Source organism: Schistocerca americana, chromosome 1 (genome assembly GCF_021461395.2).
Source record: "Schistocerca americana isolate TAMUIC-IGC-003095 chromosome 1, iqSchAmer2.1, whole genome shotgun sequence".
Taxonomy (NCBI): domain Eukaryota; kingdom Metazoa; phylum Arthropoda; class Insecta; order Orthoptera; family Acrididae; genus Schistocerca; species Schistocerca americana.
The window spans coordinates 670756484-670779862 of record NC_060119.1 but is presented as its reverse complement, the minus strand read 5'-3'; the positions used below and the strand labels follow the sequence as shown (position 1 = coordinate 670779862).

The 23379-nt window shown below is 43.1% G+C and overlaps 1 protein-coding gene across 1 annotated transcript in view; it reads left to right on the top strand.

Moving 5' to 3' along the window:
* The window catches only part of LOC124544685 (leucine-rich repeat-containing protein 15-like), a 69544-nt gene that overhangs the window by 34030 nt on the left and 12135 nt on the right, over positions 1-23379 (top strand). The window contains exons 3-5 of the mRNA XM_047123321.1: positions 4964-5107; positions 12475-12561; positions 18246-18489. Coding sequence (XP_046979277.1) covers positions 4964-5107; positions 12475-12561; positions 18246-18489 — 475 coding nt within the window. The remainder of the gene's footprint in view (positions 1-4963; positions 5108-12474; positions 12562-18245; positions 18490-23379) is intronic.

The window sequence follows — 23379 nt, the reverse complement described above, 5'->3', positions numbered from 1 at the left end:
ATTACTTCGTGAGAATAATGATAGTACTGTTACACAAGAACGATGTTTCCTGAATCTGCACTGACTATTTAGAATAAATTGAGGTGATTCGTAGTGTTCGAATTCAGCATATGTTCCAAAATCCCACTGCAAAGCGACGTTAGTGATATGACCTGGACCAGGGGCCTTGCCTTTATTAAGTGATTTAAGCTGCTTCGGTACACCGAGGATATTTTTTTTTCAATTACTCATGTTGGCAGTTGTTCTCGAATATTTACTTCGTTTTCTTTGGTGAAGGAGTTGCCAAAACAATGCGTATTAACTCTGCTTTAGTAGCACTGGCATCGCTGACATCACCATTGTCATCGCTCAGTGAAGGTACTGATTGCGTATTGCCCCTTGTGTACTTTATCATAATCTCTTTGGGTTTTCTGGCAGATTTCGAGACATAGTTTCGTAGTGGAAACTATTAAGAGCACCCCACATCGAACTTAAAGCTATGTTTCGAGCTTCCGTAAAATTTCGCCGATCTTGATTCATTTTGACATGGTTTCTCGTTGATTCTGCAATAGTGGTCTCAGTCGTTTTGTGTACCATGTGAACTTTTACCATAACTTATTAATTTATTTGGCTTATTTGGCTGGTTTGTGCTTACAGAGATCGGAAGGTGTGGAGACTGTCTCTCAGAAGCTGTCAAGCGGAGATTGATTTGCCTTTTTAAATAGATGTACTTTGCGTTTATTTTTGGTGGGTTTGGATGTTACGGTATTGGGTCTAATTACAACAGCATTGTGGTCACTAATCCTTGTATCCATCATGAAGCTCCATATTTGCTCAGGATTATTTTTAGTTGTTGGTCGGTCTAATGGCTCAAGTACGGTGTCACCGGAGAAAGGAAACGAAGAACATGGACAGGTTCTTTCAGGAATGGAATTAGTCGAAGTCTGGTGCCCAGCCTGGAAAACTTAGATTAAACTACTGGTTACAACATGGTGTTGAGCTACCATGTGCGAAGTGTGTGCTATGGACATAACAAGTGGCGTTTTCTAGCTCTCAGAAATTTACGAATGATAGCGGACTGTTCGGCTATGTCTTGAACAGTTTGCTCTTGAGTTCTCGAGTGACACGTTGTTAGTGATAATCATATGTGTCCATCAGATGCTGCATTAGTTTTGGTGATTGCAAGCTGCCATTCCTCCAAAAGCCACACAGTAACGACTAATTTAAATTAATCCATTCTTCGATATCTGTAAAGTGTTGTCCCTAGCCATTAGTATCACTTTGTGTTTCAAGCAGTTCCTTCATTCTGAGTTGTAATCGTGCTGTTTAACGGCCACAATCTGTTTTGACTACATACCTGTCCCACCTCTCGGGTCGCCCTGGAGAAAATCTAAATCACTTATCTTGTGCCTGTTCTGATTGGCGTTTCTGAAGCAGAAAAAATTCTCTCTGCAGCTGGGTAGTCCTGCGTTGCCGGAAATGAATGGTGCCACACAGCTAATAGAACATGCGCTCATATACACCCACAAGCTCTATTATAATGAGGGGGTGGAAGACTTGTCTACAGATTTGCAGAACTTAATGGCCTCTGTAATATAATGATGAGGGACTTAAATGAAAACGTAAAAAAAAAAAAAAAATTAAATATAAATACTAAGGAAGAAGGAAAATTAGAATTTAGTGTTCCGTCGACGACGGTGTCCTCTGACACTGAGCAGGAAGTGGTGTTGCGTTACTTTTGAAGGAACCATCCCAGTATTCGCCATGAGTGATTAAGGAAAAACCTAAATCTGAATGGATAAACATTTCCAAAATATGAGTCCACTCTGACACTGAGCAGAAAGTAGTGTTGCGAAAGGCTAGGTAAGAAAATTTTGAGTACTACTTTGAAAGGAACCATCTCTATATTCGTCGTGAGCGAATTAGGAAAAAACTAAATCTTAGTGGATAAACACTTCCAAAGTCTTACTACCTCGGCATCTCGCTTGGTACAAATAAAAGAAGTGTAGCGAACATTGGGTATGACAGCAGAAATGACGAAGGTCGTACACAAGTGTTCTTCCAGGAAAATATTAAAATATATTTGCATGGATCAAATAGAACAGAAAATGAGGTTGCTTGTATTTTATCAAATAATAAATGGTATAGGACAGTGGTTCCGAACAGGTGGTCCGCGGACCCCCAGGGGTCCGCGATCTGTGCCAGAGGGGTCCACAAGATGCTGTTACAATAAAAAATATATTAAGTATATTTCGTATGATCACAGATTTTTTGTTTTGGGCGCTCAATATTTTTTCAATAATGAATATGTCATTTTTTTCTAAGTACCGAAAATAGAAAACATATAAAAAAGACTCTTAATTTGCCTTTTTTAGGTACTTGATACTGTGATATGACAAGGTACCAATTTTGTTGGGAAACCCCTGGTATTGGAAGATGTGATCCTAATCCACTGAGAAGACTCCTTGCTTGTTTCTGACGTATGAACAGTTGTTTGAAACTAGCTAGTCGTAGTATATCTGTAACGTAGTTGTTAGTGTTGTTCTGCACTTCAGTCCAAAAGGCTGGTTTGACCAGTGCTAGTCCGTTCTGAGCTGATCTCCATCATCTTTGTTTAACTGCTGCAACCTACAGCCATTTGAACCTGACTACAGTACTCATTCTGTGCTGTCGCTTTACAAATTTAACCCGATGCACTTCTGTCCACCATCTAATTGACGATTCCATGGTTCCTGAGGTTTCCAAGTCACCCCATAAATATCTATTCTGCCCAATTCGATTCAGCATCTTTCCATTAATTATCGAATAGACCGATCTAACCATGAGTACCCTTCAGTAGCGCCAAATTTCAAATGTTTGTCCTCTATACTTATCTGAAGTGTATATCGTCCATTTTTCACTTCTATTTAAATGCACACTCTGTAGAAATAACTTCTGAAAATCTTATTAACATTTAAATTTATATTACTTGTTAAAATTTTTTTATTACTCATAAAGGATTTTCTTGCTATTGCTAGTCTGCATTTTATATACTCTCTACTTCGACAATTATCAGTGGTTTTGCTGCCCGGCTAGCAAAACTCATCTACTGCATTTACTATCTCAATTCCTAATCTAGTCTCCTCAGTACCTCCTGATTTGATTGGAGCACCTTCCATTACTATTATTTTCCCTTTATTTATGGTTCAGATGGCTCTGAGCACTATGGGACTTAACCTCTGAGGTCATCAGTCCCCTAGAACTTAAAACTACTTAAACCGAGCTAACCTAAGGACATCACACGCACCCATGCCCGAGGCAGGATTCGAACCTGCGACCGTAGTGGTCGCGAGGTTCCAGACTGTAGAGCCTAGAACCGCTCGGCTACCCCGACCGGCCTTTCGTTTATTTTCATCGTATTATCTCTTTTCAAGACACCATTCATTACCTTGAACTGGTCATCTAAATTTTTCGCGTCTGTGGTAAAATAACAGTTTTATTGAACATTAATGGCATGTCCTAATTTCTCTTTGGTTTCCTGAACTGTTTGTCGACTCTACGCATAAATACAGCTGAGGATGGGGTACAATCCTTATTCCTTCTCATCTACTGCTTCCCTCTCGTGTTATATGTTTCTTATAACTGCAGTCTGGTTTCTTTACAGGTTGTAGATAACCTTTCGGTCGCTATATTTTCCGCCGCTACCTTTAGGCTTTCAAAGAGTAACTTCCTGTCACATTGTCAAATTTTTCAATAAATCCACAAACGCTAAAATGTATGTTGTCCTTCATCAGTCCAAGTTGTAGGTTCAGTAAAGCATCGGACGTTGTCACATTTGTCTGAAAGATGGACCGATGTTACCCGAGGTCGGCTTCTACCAGTACTTTCAATCTTCTGTAAGACGTATTAAACTGATATTTCGGTAATATTCACGCCTGTCAGAGTGTGCCTTCTTTGAATCGAAACAATTCCTTTCTGTTTGAGGTGAGGGTATTTCGCCCTGTGTCGTGTATCTTTCAACAGTGGCAAAATATTTTTTTCGTAACTGCTTCCCCCAAGAACCCGTGTATCTTTCAACAGTGGCAAAATATTTTTTTCGTAACTGCTTCCCCCAAGAACCTAGATATTACAATAACGAACAATTTAAATTGGAAGGAACACATAGAAAATGTTGTGGGGAATTCTAACCAAAGACTACGTTTTATTGGCAGGACACTGAGAAAATGTAACAAGCCTACTAGGGAGATTGCCTACAATACGCTTGTCCGTCCTCTTTTAGAATACTGCTGCGTGGTGTGGGATCCTTACCAGACAGGACTGACGGAGTACATCGAAAAAGTTCAAAGATATGCAGCACGTTTTGTATTATCGCGAAATATGGGAGAAAGTGTCACAGAAATGATACAGGATTTGGGCTGGACATCATTAAAAGAAAGGCGTATTTCGTTGCGACGGGATCTTCTCACGAAATTCCAAAGATCAACTTTCTCCTCCGAACGCGAAAATATTTTGCTGACACAGACCTATATAGGGAGGAACGATCACCAAGAGAAAATAAGGGAAATCAGAGCTCGTACGGAAAGATATAGGTGTTCATTCTTTCCGCGCGCTATACGGGGTTGGAATAATGGCGAATTGTGAAGGTGGTTCGATGAACCCTCCGCCAGGGTATCCATGTAAATATAGATGTAAGGTCTTTCAGAGCTATGTTAAATTCTTTGTGTTGTGTTATATATCCTATCCCATCATCTTCCGCTTCCTTTTGCGTGTACATAATGTTACCATTATATTTGTTTGTCTCGTGAAGGCCACTTTTGGCCACATACTCCTTTCGCATTCCAGTCTTCCCTTCTTTACTTAGTAAGGCCTTTCCACAGATCTTTTAATTTGTGAGTTATATGAATACCTTTTTGTGTCAGCGTCATGGCCATATCAGGAAAAGCAGTAAACTCCGTTCAGGAGGGATAAGGCCTTCAGAGTGATGTTGGTGTGCTGATGCCCGCAGGAGCTGAGCGTGTCCCACAATGCGCTGCGGCGGCTCCCCGACCGCCTGCTGTCGGCCGCCTCCAGGCTGCGCCGCCTGCAGGCCTCCCGCAACCGCCTGGACAGCCTGCCGCCCCGGCTGCTGCACAACGCCACCTCGCTGCAGGTACGTACAGCGGCGTCCGTGAGACCCCAAAACATTAAGCCCTACGCAGCCCGCTTGCAAATACGCCAAGTGGTCAACGTATCTGACTCGTCGACCGTGGCACGCCTCATTCGTAATCTCGGAAAACTGGTTCTTATAGTCAAGTCATATGCAAAATAGGCTAACATCTGCAACCACCAGAATACATCCATCACCTTTTCTTTTCAGTTGTATCTACGATCTTCAGTCTGTCCTGTACATTACACTCCATTTCTGCATTACTACTGCAATCTACATCTATCTGAAGCTGCTTATTACAGTACTAGCCATTAAAATTGCTACAGATGACGTATTACAGACACGGAATTTAACCAACAGGAAGAAGATGCTGTGATATGCAAATGGTTAGCTTTTCAGAGCGTTCACACAAGGTTGGCGCCGGTGGTGACACCTACAACGTGCTGACACGAGGAAAGTTTGCAACCGATATCTCATACACAAACAGCAGTTGACCGGCGTTGCCTGGTAAGACGTTGTTGTGATGCCTCGTGTAAGGAGGATAAATGCGTACCATCACGTTTCCGACTTTGATAAAGGTCGGATTGTAGCCTATCGCGATTGCGGTTTATCGTGTCGCGACATTGCTCTTCACGATGGTCGAGATCCAATGACTGTTAGCAGAGTATGGAATCGGTGGGTTCAGGAGGGTAATACGGAACGCCGTGTTGGATCCCAACGGCCTCGTAGCACTAGCAGTCGAGATGACAGGCATCTTATCCGCAAGGCTGTAACGGATCGTGCAGCGACGTCTCGATCCCTGAGTCAACAGCTGGGGACGTTTGCAAGACAACAACCATCTGCACCAACAGTTCGACGACGTTTGCAGCAGCATGGACTATCAGCTCGGAGACCATGGCTGCGGTTACCCTTGACGCTGCATCACAGACAGGAGCGCCTTGCGATGGTGTATTCAACGACGAACCTGGGTGCACGAATGGCAAAACGTCATGTTATCGGAGGAACCCCGGTTCTGTTTACAGCAACAAGATGGTCACATCCGAGTTTGGTGACATCGCGGTGAACGCACATTGGAAGCGCGTATTCGTCATCGCCATACTGGCGTATCACCCGGCGTGATGGTATGGGGCGCCATTGGTTACACGTCTCGGTCACCTCTTGTTCGCATTGACGGCACTTTGAACAGTGGACGTTACATTTCAGATGTGTTACGACCCGTGGCTCTACCCTTCATTCGATCCCTGCGAAACCCTACATTTCAGCAGCATAATGCACGACCGCATGATGCAGGTCCTGTACGGGCCTTTCTGGATACGGAAATGTTCGACTGCTGCCCTGGCCGGCACATTCTCCAGATCTCTCACCAGTTCAAAACGTCTGGTCAATGGTGGCCGAGTAACTGGCTCGTCACAATACGCCAGTCACTACTCTTGATGAACTGTGGTATCGTGTTGAAGCTGCATGGGCAGCTGTACCTGTACACGCCATCCAAGCTCTGTTTGACTCAATGCCCAGGTGTATCAAGGCCGTTATTACGGCAAGAGGTGGTTGTTCTGGGTACTGATTTCTCAGGATCTATGCACCCAAATTGTGTGAAAATGTAATCACATGTAAGCTCTAGTATAATATGTTTGTCGAATGAATACCCGTTTATCATCTGCATTTCTTCTTGGTGTAGCAATTTTAATGGCGAAAGAAACTGGTACACCTGCTCAGTATCATGTAGGACCACCGCAAGCACGCAGAAGTGCTGCAACTCAACGTTGCATGGACTCGAATAATGTCTGAAGCGGTGCTGCAATTAACCCATGAATCCTGCAGAGCTGTCCACAAAACCATAACAGTACGAGGGGGTGGAGATCTCTTAGCAACAGCGCGTTGCAAGGCATCTCAGATATGCTCAATAATGTTCGTGTCTGGGGAGTTTGGTGACCTGTGGAAGTGTTTAAACTCAGAAGAGCGTTCCTGCAGCCACTCTCTGGCAGTTATGGACTTGTGGGATGTCGCATTGTCCTGCTGGAATTTCCCAAATCCGTCGGAGTGCACAACGGACATGAATGGATGCAGGTAATCACACAGGATGCTTGCGTAACTGTCACCTGTCTGAGTCGTATCATTACAGAGCCTCCACCAGCTTGAACAGCACCCTGCTGACACGCAGGGTCCATGGATCCACGACCTTGTCTCCATACCCGTACACATCCATCCACTCGATGCATTTTGAAACGAGACTCGTCCGACCAGGGAACATGATTCCAGTCATCAACAGTCCAGTGTCGGTGTTAACGGGTGCAGGCGGGGCGTAAAGCTTTGTGTCGTGCAGTCATCAACGGTACACGAGTAGGCCTTCGGTTCCGAAAACACACATCGATGATGTTTCGCTGAATAGGTCACACGCTGTTACTTGATGATGGCCGGGCATTTAAATCAGCAACAATTTGCGGAAGGGCTGTAACTCTGTCAAGCTGAACGATTCTCTTCAGTCTTCGTTGGTCCCGCTCTTGCAGGATCTATTTCTGGCAGCAGCGATGTCGGAGATTTGATATTTTACCGGATTCCTGATATTCACGGTACACTCGTGAAATGGTCGTAAGGGAAAATCCCACTTCATTGCTACCTGGCAGACGCCGTGTGCCATTGCTCGTGCGCCGACTATAACACCACGTTCAAACTCACTTACATATTGATAACCTGTCATTCCAGCAGCAGTAACCGATCTAACGACTCCGGCAGACACTTGTCTTATGTAGGCGTAGCGGACGGCCGCGCCGTATTCTGCCTGTTTACATGTCTCTGTATTGGAATAAGCATACCTATACCAGTTTCTTTGACGCTTGAGTGTATATTGAAACCCAGGTCTTCTCCACAAATTCTTCTTCCGGCCATCATTCCTCATATACATTCCTCATATACTGTACTTCGGTACCAAGCTGACGATTGCTTGATGCCACAGGATGTGACCAGTCCTATCAATTGATTTCTTCTTTTAGTCGAATTGTGTCATAGATTTCATATTTCCCCTATTCTATTCAGTAACTCCTCTTTAGTTACTAGATTTATCCAGTTAATCTTCGACATTTTTGTGTAGCACAACATTTATAACGCAACCGTTATCTCCTCAAACTCTCACGGGAATATGTGAGATGCCGCGAGTAATTAGGCCAATGACTAGAGGCACTATCTCAGTAGTACGTGATGCAAGTTGAGAATTTGGGTCTGACGAGAGGCATGCTAGGGTAGTCCGTGCGGTGACCACAGTGTCCGGGTTGGGTACTCGTTAGCGTATCTGCCTACTAAGCAGCTCGGGTGCATCGTATTTGTGATTGTGCGTAAAGATCATTAATCCGAGAAAGGATACCTTACACAAGACGATAAACATATTCTGTTGACCGTAAGTTACTGAAACTGCATTTCTTCCTTGATATTAAGGTACAGATAGATCTGTGGAATAAAATAGATACCCCTACGTTTACATCGATGGGAGCGATGATGGAAACGACTACTAGTAAACACAAGAAAACATTCGGAAAGTTACAAACTGATGTAGCAGCCACAATCATTTCGGCGATGTCTGATACTGTTGTTAACAAGTCGGAGAGAGTGTTATCTCAAGACGAGATATCTGTCCTTGGAAAAGCAGGAAATGACGCTGTAACACGTAACAGAATACTAGTTGAAGATATTATTGCGGATATAGAAGCAGGTATACGAAAGGAAACTGCAAATGCAATACGAATCGAAACCACCAGGGTCTTACGCCACAGTAAACCCCTGGAAAGTAATTTAACAAAAGGCAAGAGGAAGGCTCACAGAGATTTAAATGCAGATGAAAAGATAGTGGTTATCCCTGCTGATGAAGGGAATGCTACTGTTGTTATTAATACAGAGGATTATCGAAGCAAAATTTTGAAACTTTTAACCTCAGGAAAGTACAAAAAACTTACGAAGGACCCTTCAGCCAGCGTACTGAGGAAAACAAATAATGTGATTAAGTCATCTAACTCTATTCAAAAAGAAGATAAAAGAGCTTTGTCGAAGAGTGAAGCTGTGTTCTAGACTGTATGGTGTACCCAAAATTCATAAAATTGATTTTCCTTTGAGACACAAAGTTAGTGCCATCAATTCTCCCACGTATGAAATAGCGAGACATCTAGCAATTCGTTTACAAGCATATAGTGGGAAAACTGAGTCATATATAAAAGACTCGCGTCATTTTATTGAAAAACTTTAAGGACTAATTCTGGCTCCTGAATATATTCTTGTAAGTTTTGGCATAGTGTCTTTATTCACTATGATTAAAGTTAAATCGATATTTTTCCTAGATACTTGACTGCTCTTTTTAGACATTGCCTTACTTCGAGTCAGTTCTAGTGATCTCCTGTGTGACTGCGGAACTTTCAATCAGCACATGATTACCTGCGTGTGAAATAAATGTCTCACTGAATAACGCATGCGAAATAATACGGCAATAGCAGCTGCACTCCTACCATTCATTGGAAATACTAGAATTAACCCGCACTGAATTCGGATTTCGCGTCGTTTTGAATTAATGGGTACTACCGTGCTGTGTGGTTGCTTCCCTCTTTCCTGCAAGTGTACTTATCTCGTAGGAAACTCATTTCATCAGTTACAAAATGTTCAATACTAACAATAGTCACAGTTTATAAGAGCCATTATCATCAATTTTACAGTTAATCCCTGTGCGCAAACAGTGAATAAGCGGTAGATAGATCCTTCCGCGTATTTGTAACTGCATTCACTGTGCTTCTGGAAGACAAAAATCCTATTTGATCTCGTGGACGTGTGTATTATGCAACCTCATTGCTATTACAATGAAATTGCGTGACAACTATGGTTCATGTTAAGATTATAACCAGTAGGTGAAGTGGTAGAGAGGCTAATGGACGCTCAATATGTGAAGGGAGAAGATAATCAGTTAACCATGGGGAATGGGAATGCGGTTATAGGAGAAAGAATAGAAGGGAGAAGGATTAGAAGACAAGCGTCACGCAGAATATGTAGTTCATAGTCGAACTTAGTTCTGCAATAAATTCAGTTAGTAATAGCAGATACACTGTTCAAAAGCCACAAGACGAGGATGTATATTTGGAAAAGGCCCTGGGACACTGGAAGATTGCAAAAGCATTACATCATCGTCAGACACAGATTACAAACTCAGTTATTGGATAACAAGGCATAAGCAGGAGAAGATATAGACTGATAGAACTGATTCATCAGATAGGGAAATCAAAACAACCTTCGGTTATATTAAAAGCAAGTTCGGCAACATAAAGAGTGCAACGGGAACATGTATGTTAATCGCAAGGGAGGGAGGTGATAGGTGGAAAGAATACAATGAAGGCGTTTTCGAGGGAGTGGGAATATATAATGACGTGACGAGCGTACAAATGGAAGTCGATATGGAAGATCGTAGGGGGCCAGTCTTAGAGCTTAACAAAGATTTGGAAGACGCGATGAAATCAGGGAGAATAGATAATTAGAATTTATCTAAGCACTGGGGGGAAGTGGCGACCGAAGTACTACTGAACTTGGTGTGTATAGTCTATGTGACTGGAGACGTAACACCAGACTTTTGGAAAAATATCATACACATAATCTCGAAGACAGCAATGGGAGTAAGTTCGAGAATTGTCGCACAATCACATTGAACCATCAACGATTCGCTAATGACAATGCTCTCTTCAGCGAATGTTAGGACGAATTAAAGAAGGTGTTGAATGCAATTATGGGTGCAATGAGCACAGTCGATGGATTCAGACTAAGCTGAAGCAAGCCGAATGTAACAAGGAGTAACAGAAGTGAGGTTATTTATAAACTCGACATCAGAAGTGGTGACCACTGTAAGGGATCCGCGGTCCCTTATTTGAAGATAAGCATATTTTACTCCCACAGGTCGAGGATAGGCCAAGGATCGATAGCCAAGTGCCATGTATGCCCAGCGAGCGATGCAGTTGAGGAGTGCTATAACGGCGTAGCGGAAGGAGGAATATTGTACTGGCTGAGTCTGCGTCTCCATCTTCGCGGTTTGAGCACCGGGAAATCGTAAAAATGCATACCGAACTGTAATAAAGTGTTTTACGTGAATGTGATAACAAATATGGGGTGCCGATATTACGTGTTCGTGTCAACCACGCCGGCCAATGGATTGCAATGAGGATAACGTGTGAAAATTGTTACGACAATACGTGACAGTATTTTCAATCTATTTGACATGTGTCGAGCTTAGCCTTGAAGAGAAATGTATGACAATGGCAGAGATTGTGTCCGCTTGTTTTTAATGAAAGCATATAGCTTTATTTAGTACGAACTTCGCGACCTTGATTAATGGAAAAACTCCTGTTGTTTGAATATAGTGTTATTGAGTAGCCAAAATCCGACTGAGACATCTCACCTGGCGGTCAAAGCCGATTAGTGCTTACGCATTAGGTCACGGTCATTTAAAGTAAAGGTTAGGCTGCTATGTAAGTAGACCGCTAACTATATCATAAATAAAATTAGGGATGTTTCACCACGAAACAGATGAGTTTAAGGAGCTCTGCTAGCGCGGAAGCAAAGTAATACCTGATGGAAGGAGCAGAAGGAAGGAAAGAAGGAAGATTAGAGATCAACTTTCCGTCGACAACGCAGTAACTAAAGACGGAGCGCAGGCTCGAGTTACGATACGATGGGGAAGGAAAGTGGCCGTGCTCTTTTCAAAGGAAGCATCCTTGAATTTGCCTAGAGTTGTTTAAGGAACTCACGAAAAACCTAAATCTGAATTGTCGGATGGAGATCTGAACAGTCATCCTTTCCTATGGATGTCCAGTGAGCTAACCACTAAGCCACCTCGGTTGGTACGGCAGAAGCAAGGAGAACGTTAAAAGCGGACTGTCCCAGACAAAAGGAAGCATTCCTCGCTAAGACAGGTGTACTAGTATCAAACACAAGCCTTAGTCTGAGGTACAAACTTCTGAGAATGCACATTTGGAAAAAAGCATTTCTAGCATCGAATTTTAGACTTTGGGGAAAACGGAAGTGAAGAGAACCGAAGCGATTGAGATGTGGTGCTATGGAAGGAAGTCGAAAGTCAGATGGAATAATAATATACTGAATCCTGAGGTTCTCCGCAGAATCGGTGAAGAAAGCAAATATTGACAAGAAGACGACACAGCGTGATAAAACGCGTTTCAAGACACTAAGGAATAAATTTCATGGTCCTATACTGTAGAGGATAGAAACCTCAAGAGGAGGCAGAGATTGGAATATATCAAACATACTTGTGTAGGGGTAGAGCGTAGGGTGACTTTGCTATTCTGGGATAAAGAAAGGAAAGAAAACATATATCCTTACATTTTGTGTCATGTTTGCAGGAACTGGACCTGAGTCATAACCGGCTGAAGGAGCTGCCACCTACATTTCTGGAGACGACCACTCAGCTTGAGGAGCTCTACCTGCAGGTAAGCATGCTGCAGATATGAGTACCTGGCCAAAGTGTAAAGCATTATACTGGTTGGTATGCAAGTGTGGAGCGATCATTATATATCAAAAGAAGGTCGATAATGAGAACCATAAAAGCGAGTAGTATGATACAGGAGAGAGGTAAAACTTTTCAGGCTACGTAACGAGCCTGAAGGCCATTTCGCGTGCGGCCATCTTCGATGCAACTCTTACTTTTGAAGTGAAAAGAGGGCTGTGTGACATTTCTTACAGAGAAAACAATAGTACGCTCTATGTGAACATAGGTTTATTTTTTCTCGACCTACTTCGCATTTTGTGAGCGCGTAACCGAAAAACGGTTCATAGGCTACAAACAGCATTTAATACATGTGCACATTTCTGGATAATGACCACAGTGCCATAATGAAAAGACCTATAAGTTAACTGGCACATTTTTTAATTTTTTTATTTTCACTGGTTGTTCGTCTGGGGTGGGAGTTGCTTAAAGTCGACCAGAATTGACTGTTATTTACACGCTGAAGTGACAAAAGTCATGGGATACCTCCTAACATCGTGCCTCTTCTGGCTCGGCGTGGTAGAGCAACTCACCGTGGCATGGACTCAGAAAGCCTGCAGAAATATTGAGCAATGTTGCCTCTACAACCATCCACAACTGCGAAAGTAATCAGAGTAATAAATTTAAACGCCATTCACGATGCAACTGTTTTCTACGCAACAACGTTATATCTCCACATCTATTTGTCATATAGTGATATAGTTCTGTAAGTAGATCCAGCGGTATATGTGGATACTGCCTGCACAGTGTGTTGTGAACAGAATTAATAGCAAAGAAGTAGTAAGCTTAAATGTCAAGCACAATGCAGGAGTTCTTCCGCATCTAAGTGTTCATGACGTCATGTCTCCTGAATTATTTGTGGTCCCATGCTATTTTGTAAGTGCACTTCACGGCATATGTGGGTACCGTCAGCAAATGTGGGCATTGCCTGTGGAATTTATTGGGAATATAGTTAGTAGCCCAGAAGTGATAAACGTCATGTATGATGCAGCAGTTTTTCACGCATCTCATTGTGACGTCATATGTTTTGAAGTATGACAGGTAGGTGGTTCTTACCCCTACAGTGATGGTTGCCTGAAACTACCAGACACTGTTGCCCCGTAATGGGCCTCCCGGCCAATGACCCCAAACGCTCATTTCCATTTCCATAACTGACACTGTGGGATATGTGTACCAAATCTGGTTGACATCAGTCCAGGGTTCAGGAAGAGATGTGGAACATCCACACACACACACACACACACACACACACACACACTATGATGTACACTAAGGTAAAAACGAAATCAGAAGAGACTATGTAATATAAATTGTAATAACATTAGCTAATAACTTCTTTAAGGTAGGATAAGGTTCAGCCCCATTACGCAAATTCTGAAGTTGTCATGATGTACAAAATAGTTTACTTACAGTTTGTCCATAAATCAGATTACGTTTTTAAAAGTCGAAGTACATGAAGCGAAAGCCCTATCCGACTATATTATTTAATTAGCGAATTGCGCAACTAGTGAAGAAACGAAGAAGAACTGTGAAAACGGAATTAGTATATGGAGAAAAAATAATAGTTTTAAGTTTTACTGATGGCACTGCAGGTCAGGCACAGACGCCAAAGCGCTAGGAAGATCAGTTAAACGGAGTTGATAGTATCATGTAAACAGGCTATAACATGAATGTCACTAAAATAAAAGAAGGGCAATGGAATGCCATCGAATGAAGTCCAATAGTGATGGAGCGGAGAGATGCTGAACCATGGTACTGAATCTTGGAGGAAAACACTAAAAGAAGGGATAGTTCAACAGCCGGTCAGGACACATACTGGGGCGCCAAGGCACAGTTCATTTGGTAATGGAGGGGCGAATGGGGGGTCAGTGAGGGGAGTAAAATTTATAGATGAAGACTAAGGTTGACTACAGTAAGCAGCTACAAGTGGACGTAACTATACAGATATGAAGAGACTTGCTGAGCACAAACTAGGATGAAGAAATGATGATTATAACAGTACCAAATGTGGGTCGGCAAAATTCACAGAAATGGTGAGGCTTGTAGCCAATTTGATAGTTACACAAGGCGACTGCTTGTTACACTAGAAACAAACTGACTGTGATTAAGTGTGATTAAAAAAAATATCCCTGGATTTATTTTAAGGAGGACGAACGACAAATATTTTACAAAATTTCCTCTGGCTTCCACCCGTGATAAGGGGCCTAAAGTCCACGAGCTTTCGAAAGGGTACCCATCAGGCCTTGTGAAGTGATGACCGTCGTGTGATGTGACGTAACAGGCGACAGCGCTTCTACATAACGCCGGCAGCAGCACCCATAGGAAAGTCACCACGTGACAATGGACGAGGAGTATCTGTCGAAACCTCTTTGATTTTAAACCATATGACCCTCTTGTTAATCTGAGAGAATGCTATGTTACGACTTATCTCATCTAAATTGAAGCTACCTTAAAATAATAAAATAGAATAATCAATAATGAGAGCGACGGGCGATGTGTACGCTTCTCGTTTTGTATATGTCGCTATACAACTGTACGCTCAGTCAGTCCAACATTTTCCACATCAAGAACGTATTTTGTATATCGCGAGCGTTCTGAGGCCTACATTATCTTTCATCGGCTCCATGAGTTGTCGAATTTTTGTTGCAGGCCTGAAGAATGAATGGATTTTATGCCCCTTTAGAAGCCAGTATAGCCATCCTGCCACTGTGTTACATAAGAAAAAAAAACTTAAGCTCGTTCGTATCCTCCTTGAGTATCTTCAGCTTGCATGTTTCCGGTGAAACGGCTTCCGGAATTTGTTACTTATTACAGCTGTTTTCCTTCAATATTTACCGTAAGTGGCTCAGTTATTCTGGCAGATTTTCAGTCTCTGAAACTGCAACCGCTCAATGAATCACGATCCTCATAAGAAAACGTTTCTGTGGTGGGTGGTGGTTGCTGGAAGCGTGTAGATACCGTTAGTTGTGGGGTTGCGTGTGGGATTCTGGAAAACATCGAGGGTGAGACACCTTGCTTTTCAGCAGACAAGGACATAAAGGAACGGAAAGGCAGCATCCGTCTCTACCTGTGATGTAAACATGATGTGGTCATGGATGATGTTAATGCGGTTCAATAACTGCCCTTGCTTTTCACGTTCGTGCCACCAGACGGCTTCGCTGTGTCTAGGGTGATGTCCTCAAAGTGCTTCTTGAGCAGACTGTTGGCAGCTGGAGGTGATGTTTCAAATGTTCTCCAACAAGCAGGAAATACGATGACGTATGAAACTGCTTAAATAAATCCTTAACTGTGTCGTCAAATACATATTTCAGCAGTTGAGGGACACGTCTCAGGCGCGACTGTCACTGTGACTAAGTCGTTTGCAGAAAGAGCGCAGCACAGGTGAGGTTTTTCAAATACAGTGGCCACGGACCACCAAGACAGAACATCCAAGTGACGCTGCCTATAGTACGCGAGCCCCAGCTGTACGCTAATTACTTAGTTTCACCTAGCGGACTGCTAATCTGTCTACCGCGTTCGAAGCTACTCGACGTTTTCTTTTAGTGTTCAATAACCAAGGGCTCGAAAGCGACGAATATTGGTTGAGACTTGTACGCAGGAGGGGCTCAATGTGACGTCCAGCTAAGGCCCTGTCTACGCATAAGAAAAAAAGTGGAAAGTTATTTATAATGGATGTGGGAAGAAATCGGAAAAGACTGACTCAGTATGTACAGAAGTGAAAACAACCTTCGCTGAAATTAAAAGCGAGGACGGTAACATTAAAAGTGCAATGAGAATTTCACTGTTAAATGCATAGTAGAGAGCGGACAGATTATGTTGAAGGCCTCTGTGAGAGTTGTGTGATGCGATCATAGAAGAAGAAACAGGGGTCGATATATAAGACTTATGATCGAATAAGGTAGTAGGGATACGAAACATCCCATCTGAATTTCTAAAATCATTGGAACAGGTGGCAATGAGACGATTGTTCACGTTGGTGTGTAGAATCTCCGAGTCTAGCGATATACTACCTGACTTTCGGAAAAACATAATCCGCACAATTCCGAAGACTGCAAGAGCTGACAACTGCAAGAACTATAGCAGAGTCAGCTTAACAGCTCGTGCATCAAAGTAGCGGACAAGAATAACATACAGAAGAATGGAAAAGAAAATTTATGATATGTTAGATGACGATCAGTTTGCCTTTAGAAAAGGGAAAGGCACCAGAGACGCAATTTTGACGTTGCGGCCGATAATAGAAGCAAGACAGAAGAAAAATCAAGACACGTTCATAGGATTTGTCGACGCGGAAAAAGCTTTCTGCAATGTCTGATGTTTGACATTGTGAGAAAAAGCTATAGGGGAAGATGCGTAATACTCAGTATGTACAAAAGCCAAGAGGGAACAATAGAGTGGAAGAGCGAGAACGAAGTATTCAGATTGAAAATGGTGCAAAACGGGTATGTAGTTTTTCGCCCCTAGTGTTCAATACATACTTGGAAGAAGCAATGACGGAACCAAAAGAAACTTTCAAGAGTGGAAGTAAAGGTCAAGGTGAAATGATTTCATTGATAAATTCGCAGATGACTTTGCTATACTCAGTATAAATGAAGAAGAATTACAGGATCTGCTGATTGAATGGACAATCTGAGTACGGAATATAGATTGAGAGTAAATCGAAGAAAGACGAAAGTAATAAGACGTAGTAGAAATGAGAACAGCGAGAAACTTAACATCAGTATTGGAGACCACAACGCAGACGAAATTAAGGAATTCGGCTACTTAGGGACCAAAATAACCCACGATGGGTGCAGCAAGGAGGTCATAAAAAGCAGACTTGCGCTGGAAAAAAGGGTATACCTGCCCAAGACAGGTCTACTACTATCAAACATGAGCCTTAATTTGAGAATGTAATATCTGAGAATGTATGTTTCGAGCACAACATTGCATGGTACTGAAACAAGGATAGTTGGAAAACAGGAACAGAAGAGAATTTAAGCATTTGAGATGTGTTGCTACAGAGTAATGTTTAAAAGTGGGTGAAGTGATAAGGTAGGAAATGAGGAGATTCTCCGCAGAATTGGAGAGGAAAGGAATACATGGAAAACAATGAAACGAGGAAGGGACGGCATATATTAGGACATCACGGAATAAGTTTCATGGTACTAGAGGGAGCTGTAGAGAGTAAAGATTGTGGAGGAAGAGACCGGGATTGGTGTACATCCAGCAAATAATGAGGGTGTAAGTTGCAAGCGCTATTATGAGATGAAGAGGTTGGGTGGCACAGGAGAAGAAGAATTCGTGGCAGGCGGCATCAAACCAGTCAGGAGACTAATGACTCAAAAAAAAAAAAAAAAGTTCAAACCACTTCGTAGCTTCTCAAAACTCAAGGAGGATGGTGAGCAGGACAGTGCTGAAGATGATCAGAGGGGCAGACCCGAATTGTTAACATGGGGTGCGGTTGAGTAAACTGCCGTCTAATAACTTCTAACAGCCTTAGATTCTGTATAATGACCGTGTTAGCATATACAGGGGTATTTCAAATCAGTTTCAATTTCCGTGTGGTTCGTGTGGGAAGGAATTATATCACAGTCGCACATAAATTAGGTGCCGCTGTAGGCATTTAATACACTGTTGTTGTTCTTGCAGGGAAACTCGCTCGTAAGTATTCCGGAGCAGCTGCTGGCGAAGTGTAGCGGGCTGCGGCAGCTGTGGCTGTCGGGGAACCGCCTGGCGCGGCTTCCAGCAGGTCTGCTGGCCGCGGTGCCCCGCCTGCGCGCCCTGCGGCTGGACCACAACGAGGTAGCTGGCGTGGACGCCGCCGCCTTCCAGGGCAACCAGCAGCTGCGCGTCGTCGACCTCTCCAGCAATCGTCTCACGTCGCTACCGTCAGGTTCGAACAAATGGCAGCTTTCGACAGTTAAAATCGCACATTCATGGTGGAGCAACTAAGAGTGGTCACCCCAAATATTGTCGTGAATTGATAATCCTTTGATCTCTTACATACAATGACATGCAGATTACTAATTGTATCGCCCCTCGTTGGTTGCCAAAAATTAAGTGTCATCAATAATTAAGTGAAATCGAAAAGCAAAAGTTTATGAGATTAGTGGATTAACAGGCGAATGGAACAGATTTTTAGATGAATAATTCCGTAGAAATGTTGGAACACGTGAGGCAATACTGACCTTACAACTTATCTTAGAAGAAAGATTAAGGAAAGGCAAACCTACGTTTCTAGCATTTGTAGGCTTAGAGAAAGTTTTCGACAATGTTGATTGGAATATTCTCTTTCAAATTCTGAAGGTGGCAGGGGTACAATACAGGGAGCGAAAAGCTATTTACAATTTGTACAGAAACCAGATGGCAGTTACGAGAGTCGAGGGGCATGAAAGGGAAGCAGTGCTTGGGAAGGGAATGAGACAGCGTTGTAGCCTCTCCCCGATGTTATTCAATCTGTATATTGAGCAAGCAGTAAAGGAAATAAAAGAAAAATTCGGAGTAGGTATTAAAATCCATGGAGAAGAAATAAAATCTTTGAGTTTCGCCGATGACATTGTAATTCTGCCAGACACAGCAAAGGACTTGGAAGAGCAGTTCAACAGAATTGACGGTGTCTTGAAAGGAGGGTATAAAATGAACATTAATAAAGGCAAAACGGGGCTAATGGAATGTAGTGGAATTAAGTCTGGTGATGCTGAGGGAATTAGATTAGGAAATGAGACACTCCAAGTAGTAAAGGAGTTTTGCTATTTTTGGAGCAAAATAACTGACGATGGTCGAAGTAGAGAGGATATAAAATGTAGACTGGCAATGGCAAGGAAAGCGTTTCTGAAGAAGAGAAATTTGTTAACATCGAGTATAGAATTAAGTGTCAGGAAGTCGTTTCTGAAAGTATTTGTATGGAGTGTAGCCATGTATGGAAGTGAAACATGGACGATAAATAGTTTGGAGAAGAAGAGAATAGAAGCTTTCGAAATATGGTGCTACAGAAGAATGCTGAAGATTAGATGGGTAGATCACATAACTAATGAGGAGGTATTGAATAGAATTGGGGAGAAGAGGAGTTTGTGGCACAACTTGACAAGAAGAAGGGACCGGTTGGTAGGACATGTTCTGAGGCATCAGGGGATCACAAATTTAGCATTGGAGGGCAGCGTGGAGGGTAAAAATCGTAGGAGACCAATAGATGAATACACTGATTCAGAAGGATGTAGGCTGCAGTAAGTACTGGGAGATGAAGAAGCTTGCACAGGATAGAGTAGCATGGAGAGCTGCATCAAACCAGTCTCAGGACTGAAGACCACAACAACAACAACAACAACAACAACAACATGACTGAAATGACTGTATTAATTTTAGTACCTTCTACACACGAAAAGTTATGAATCTCAGGGCCGAGAATGGCGTGGATATGACTCAGTTATTAAGGGGAAGGGGGGGGGTGAATGAATCATGTCATCGTTCTTCATATCATTTGTCATGTGGTGATGACGGCGGCAGGCGCTGGATCGGGACGGGTGTTATGCGGCTGTGTAGCGAGCGTCTAGATCAATCTCCCCGTTGACAGGTATCCGTGGGCTGTGATATCACGGTGTCACGAGGCGAATGCAGGCGGCGGATGGAAGAGTTCCCGTACCCTCTTTCTTCCGCACAGTCTCCCCGACTGTCCTCTTCTCATCACTCTATAAGCTCACCGAATTTTTTCTCCTCTCGGCTTTTATCATTGGCGAACTAAATTTGCAGTTCCGCCCAATGAATGATCGCGGTTACATGACCACGCCTCCCAGTATATGATGGAAATTTTCTGTCTTGTGTGGGCTGGCGTGTGACTCGAGAATTGTCGTCTTTTTCACGTTTTCACTGTCAAGACTGTTCCTAGAGTTTTGTTCCGATGTTTTTCTGCTTTCCTTCGTTGGTGTGAGAGCAGCCATGCAACGCTTCTTTATGAGGGTTATCTCCTCTGCGTGAGGTCCACACTGTCTCATGTTTGTGCTTTGTCTAAGAATCTTCTGGCGTTCGTGATTATATACAACTTCCTTACTGTTCTCCAAGCAGGATGACTTCTTCCGCAGTTCTTTAGTTTCACACGTCTCCCTGCACGAGTTTTTGATGCTTTATGTCTGTGCTCTATCCTACTCTCTGCAGCGGCATCTCAGTTATCTGCACGACTCGCATCATCGGGAAAGCTCTTTGCAGTGTGTCCCGTCCTAAGAGGGGCTAGGGCATCCGCCAGGCTACCCCCTGCGGATTTGCAGCATACGTCTCTGGCGCTCTCTCTACGGAGTCCGGCTTTCTCCCCGTTGCTGGGCCGCAGGCGCTGTGTCGGCGAAAAAGGCCACCACCCGAAGTATCACAATATATCGATGCGTCGTTTCCGCTAAGTTATAGCGGGCAATAGGCCGAATTTCATGACGTTCACAGGTAATTTTTAATGTTTGTAGTCGCCGAATCAGGACAGCAACAATTCTCTTTTTTTTTGTAATGGAACTATATACCTTTTCCTGTGCCTTTTGGAGAAAGCTTTCAAAAGATCTTCCACTACATAACATGTATGGCACTTTCTCGAATAGTATCGACATAACAGCGCCATAAACCACTGTCCCGTCGTCAGTAGAAGAGTTTCTTCAAACGCCCGCTCTGTTGTACCAAATGTAAGCAAACACGTACCTCATGTACGGTTCGTGGGTTTATCATCGCGTCTGCCGTACAAAGAGCTCAAAATTCTGGAGAAACAATACTGCATGCTAAATTTCATCTGTGGTTAGCGGTAGCATAGGCCCCTGTTATACGGCGTATAAGGCAGAGTGCGTTATTCACTGCGAAGAAGGACAGAAGGATGTGTCATTGTGTTAAGTTGCTCGGTAGTCACATCCAGCACTGCCTATAGCGTGTACTTCGCACGATATACTCTTCTTTAATGCCATTCGAAAACTCTAGCAAACACAAGTGCAGTCACACATAGGTTGGTGATATTGACGTTGAAATTTCTCTCAAAATTATTCTAGAAATGCGCTAAATATGCTGGCCAAGACAACCGGAATGGACTAGTCTGATGAAGACATCGCTGAGTGGGACTCCCCTGACAGGCTTTGCCGTTGTATCAAGCTTCCACAAAAGATGTACACGTAAACGTGAGCATGTACACATATCTGAAATATTTTCTGAAGCGCCTTCTCGTTGTCTGGCAGTCATCATTATAGTTAAAATGTACATCCAGCTAAGAAAAAAAAACCGCAGGTGACCCATGTATATGCGACCCTGTACCTATATTTCATAAAGCAGGGTCAAGAACTTGCAGCCTATAACGACGTCTCGCAAGAGATCCCCATTGGGCTCTCTTCACACCGAAACAGCAGATTCTGGCCGCTTTGCTTTCCAATTTTAGCACATTTTTAGGATGATTTTGGAAAACGGTTAGCTGACAGAATTAACAAGCATTATATCACTGTTTGCAGGAGTTTTCGAATAGCATTAAAAGTATATTGTTTCTATATCGTGGCTATAAAAGTTGAAAGGATTTAACATGCAGCAAAATGTCTTATCTCTATAAGTCCTGCCATCTGCCGTTTACAATTCTGTTTCACAGAATGCATTGGTAATCACGGCTTCGTATTGTTAGCCAAGAAAAAGATAATACATAGAAAGTGCATATTTTGTGCAGACGTACACTTCTTGAAGCTTCTACAATTTGTCTATGTGTTTGCAAAACCCTGTCTTTGACAGCAAAGTCGCCAGATCTCTCCCCAAATTGAGAACATTTGGAGCATTATAGGGACCCTCCAACCAGCTCGGGATATAATGCGCCAATTGGACAAAATTGGCATGATATACCGTAGGAGGACACCAAACAGCTCTATTAGTCATTGGCAAGACGTATGACTGCTTGCCTAAGAGCCAGACGAAGACTAACGCGTTATTGATTTGCTCAGTTTGAGAAGCTCTTTCTTTCGAATAAATCATCCAATTTTTCAGGAATTCTGTTCATTTGTTTGTCTGTACGTGGAACGTGTTCCGTCCCGTTTGTGCAATTCTTTCGTGATGCGTCCTTTTGTCTGTCTCACAGTGGTGTGCGAAACTTAACAACGGAAGTAACTTTCGCATTAAGTGTCACTATCAGCTAACATAGGGCGTTGGAATTTTGACCATACGTAGAAAGAAATGCTACAGTATACACCGAAGCGCCAAAGAAACTGGTATAGGCATGCGTATTCAAATACAGAGTATGTAAATTTGGAAATTTGTGCCGGCGGTAGTGGCCGATCGGTTCTAGGCGCTACAGTCTGGAGCCACGCGACCGCTACGGTCGCAGGTTCTAATCCTGCCTCGGGCATGGATGTGTGTCATGTCCTTAGGTTAGTTAGGTTTAAGTTCCTCTAAGTTATAGGGGACTGATGACCTGAGAAGTTAAGTCTCATAGTGCTCAGAGCCATTTGAACCATTTTTTTTTTTTTTTTTGGAAATTTGTGGTAAGGTCTTATGGGACCAAACTGCTGATTATATCGGTCCCTAAGCTTACACACTACTTAATCTAACTTAAACCAACATACGCTATGGACGAGACACACACCCATGCCCGAGGAAGGACTCGAACCTCCGACGGGGGAACCCGCTTGGACCATGACAAGACGCCCCGGACCGCTCGGCTACCAGGCGCGGCACGGAGTATGTAAACAGGCAGAATACGGCGCTGCGGTCGGTAACGCGTATATAAGAAAACCAGTGTTTGGCGCAGTTCTTAGGTCGGTTACTGGTGCTACAATGGCAGGTGATCAAAATTAAG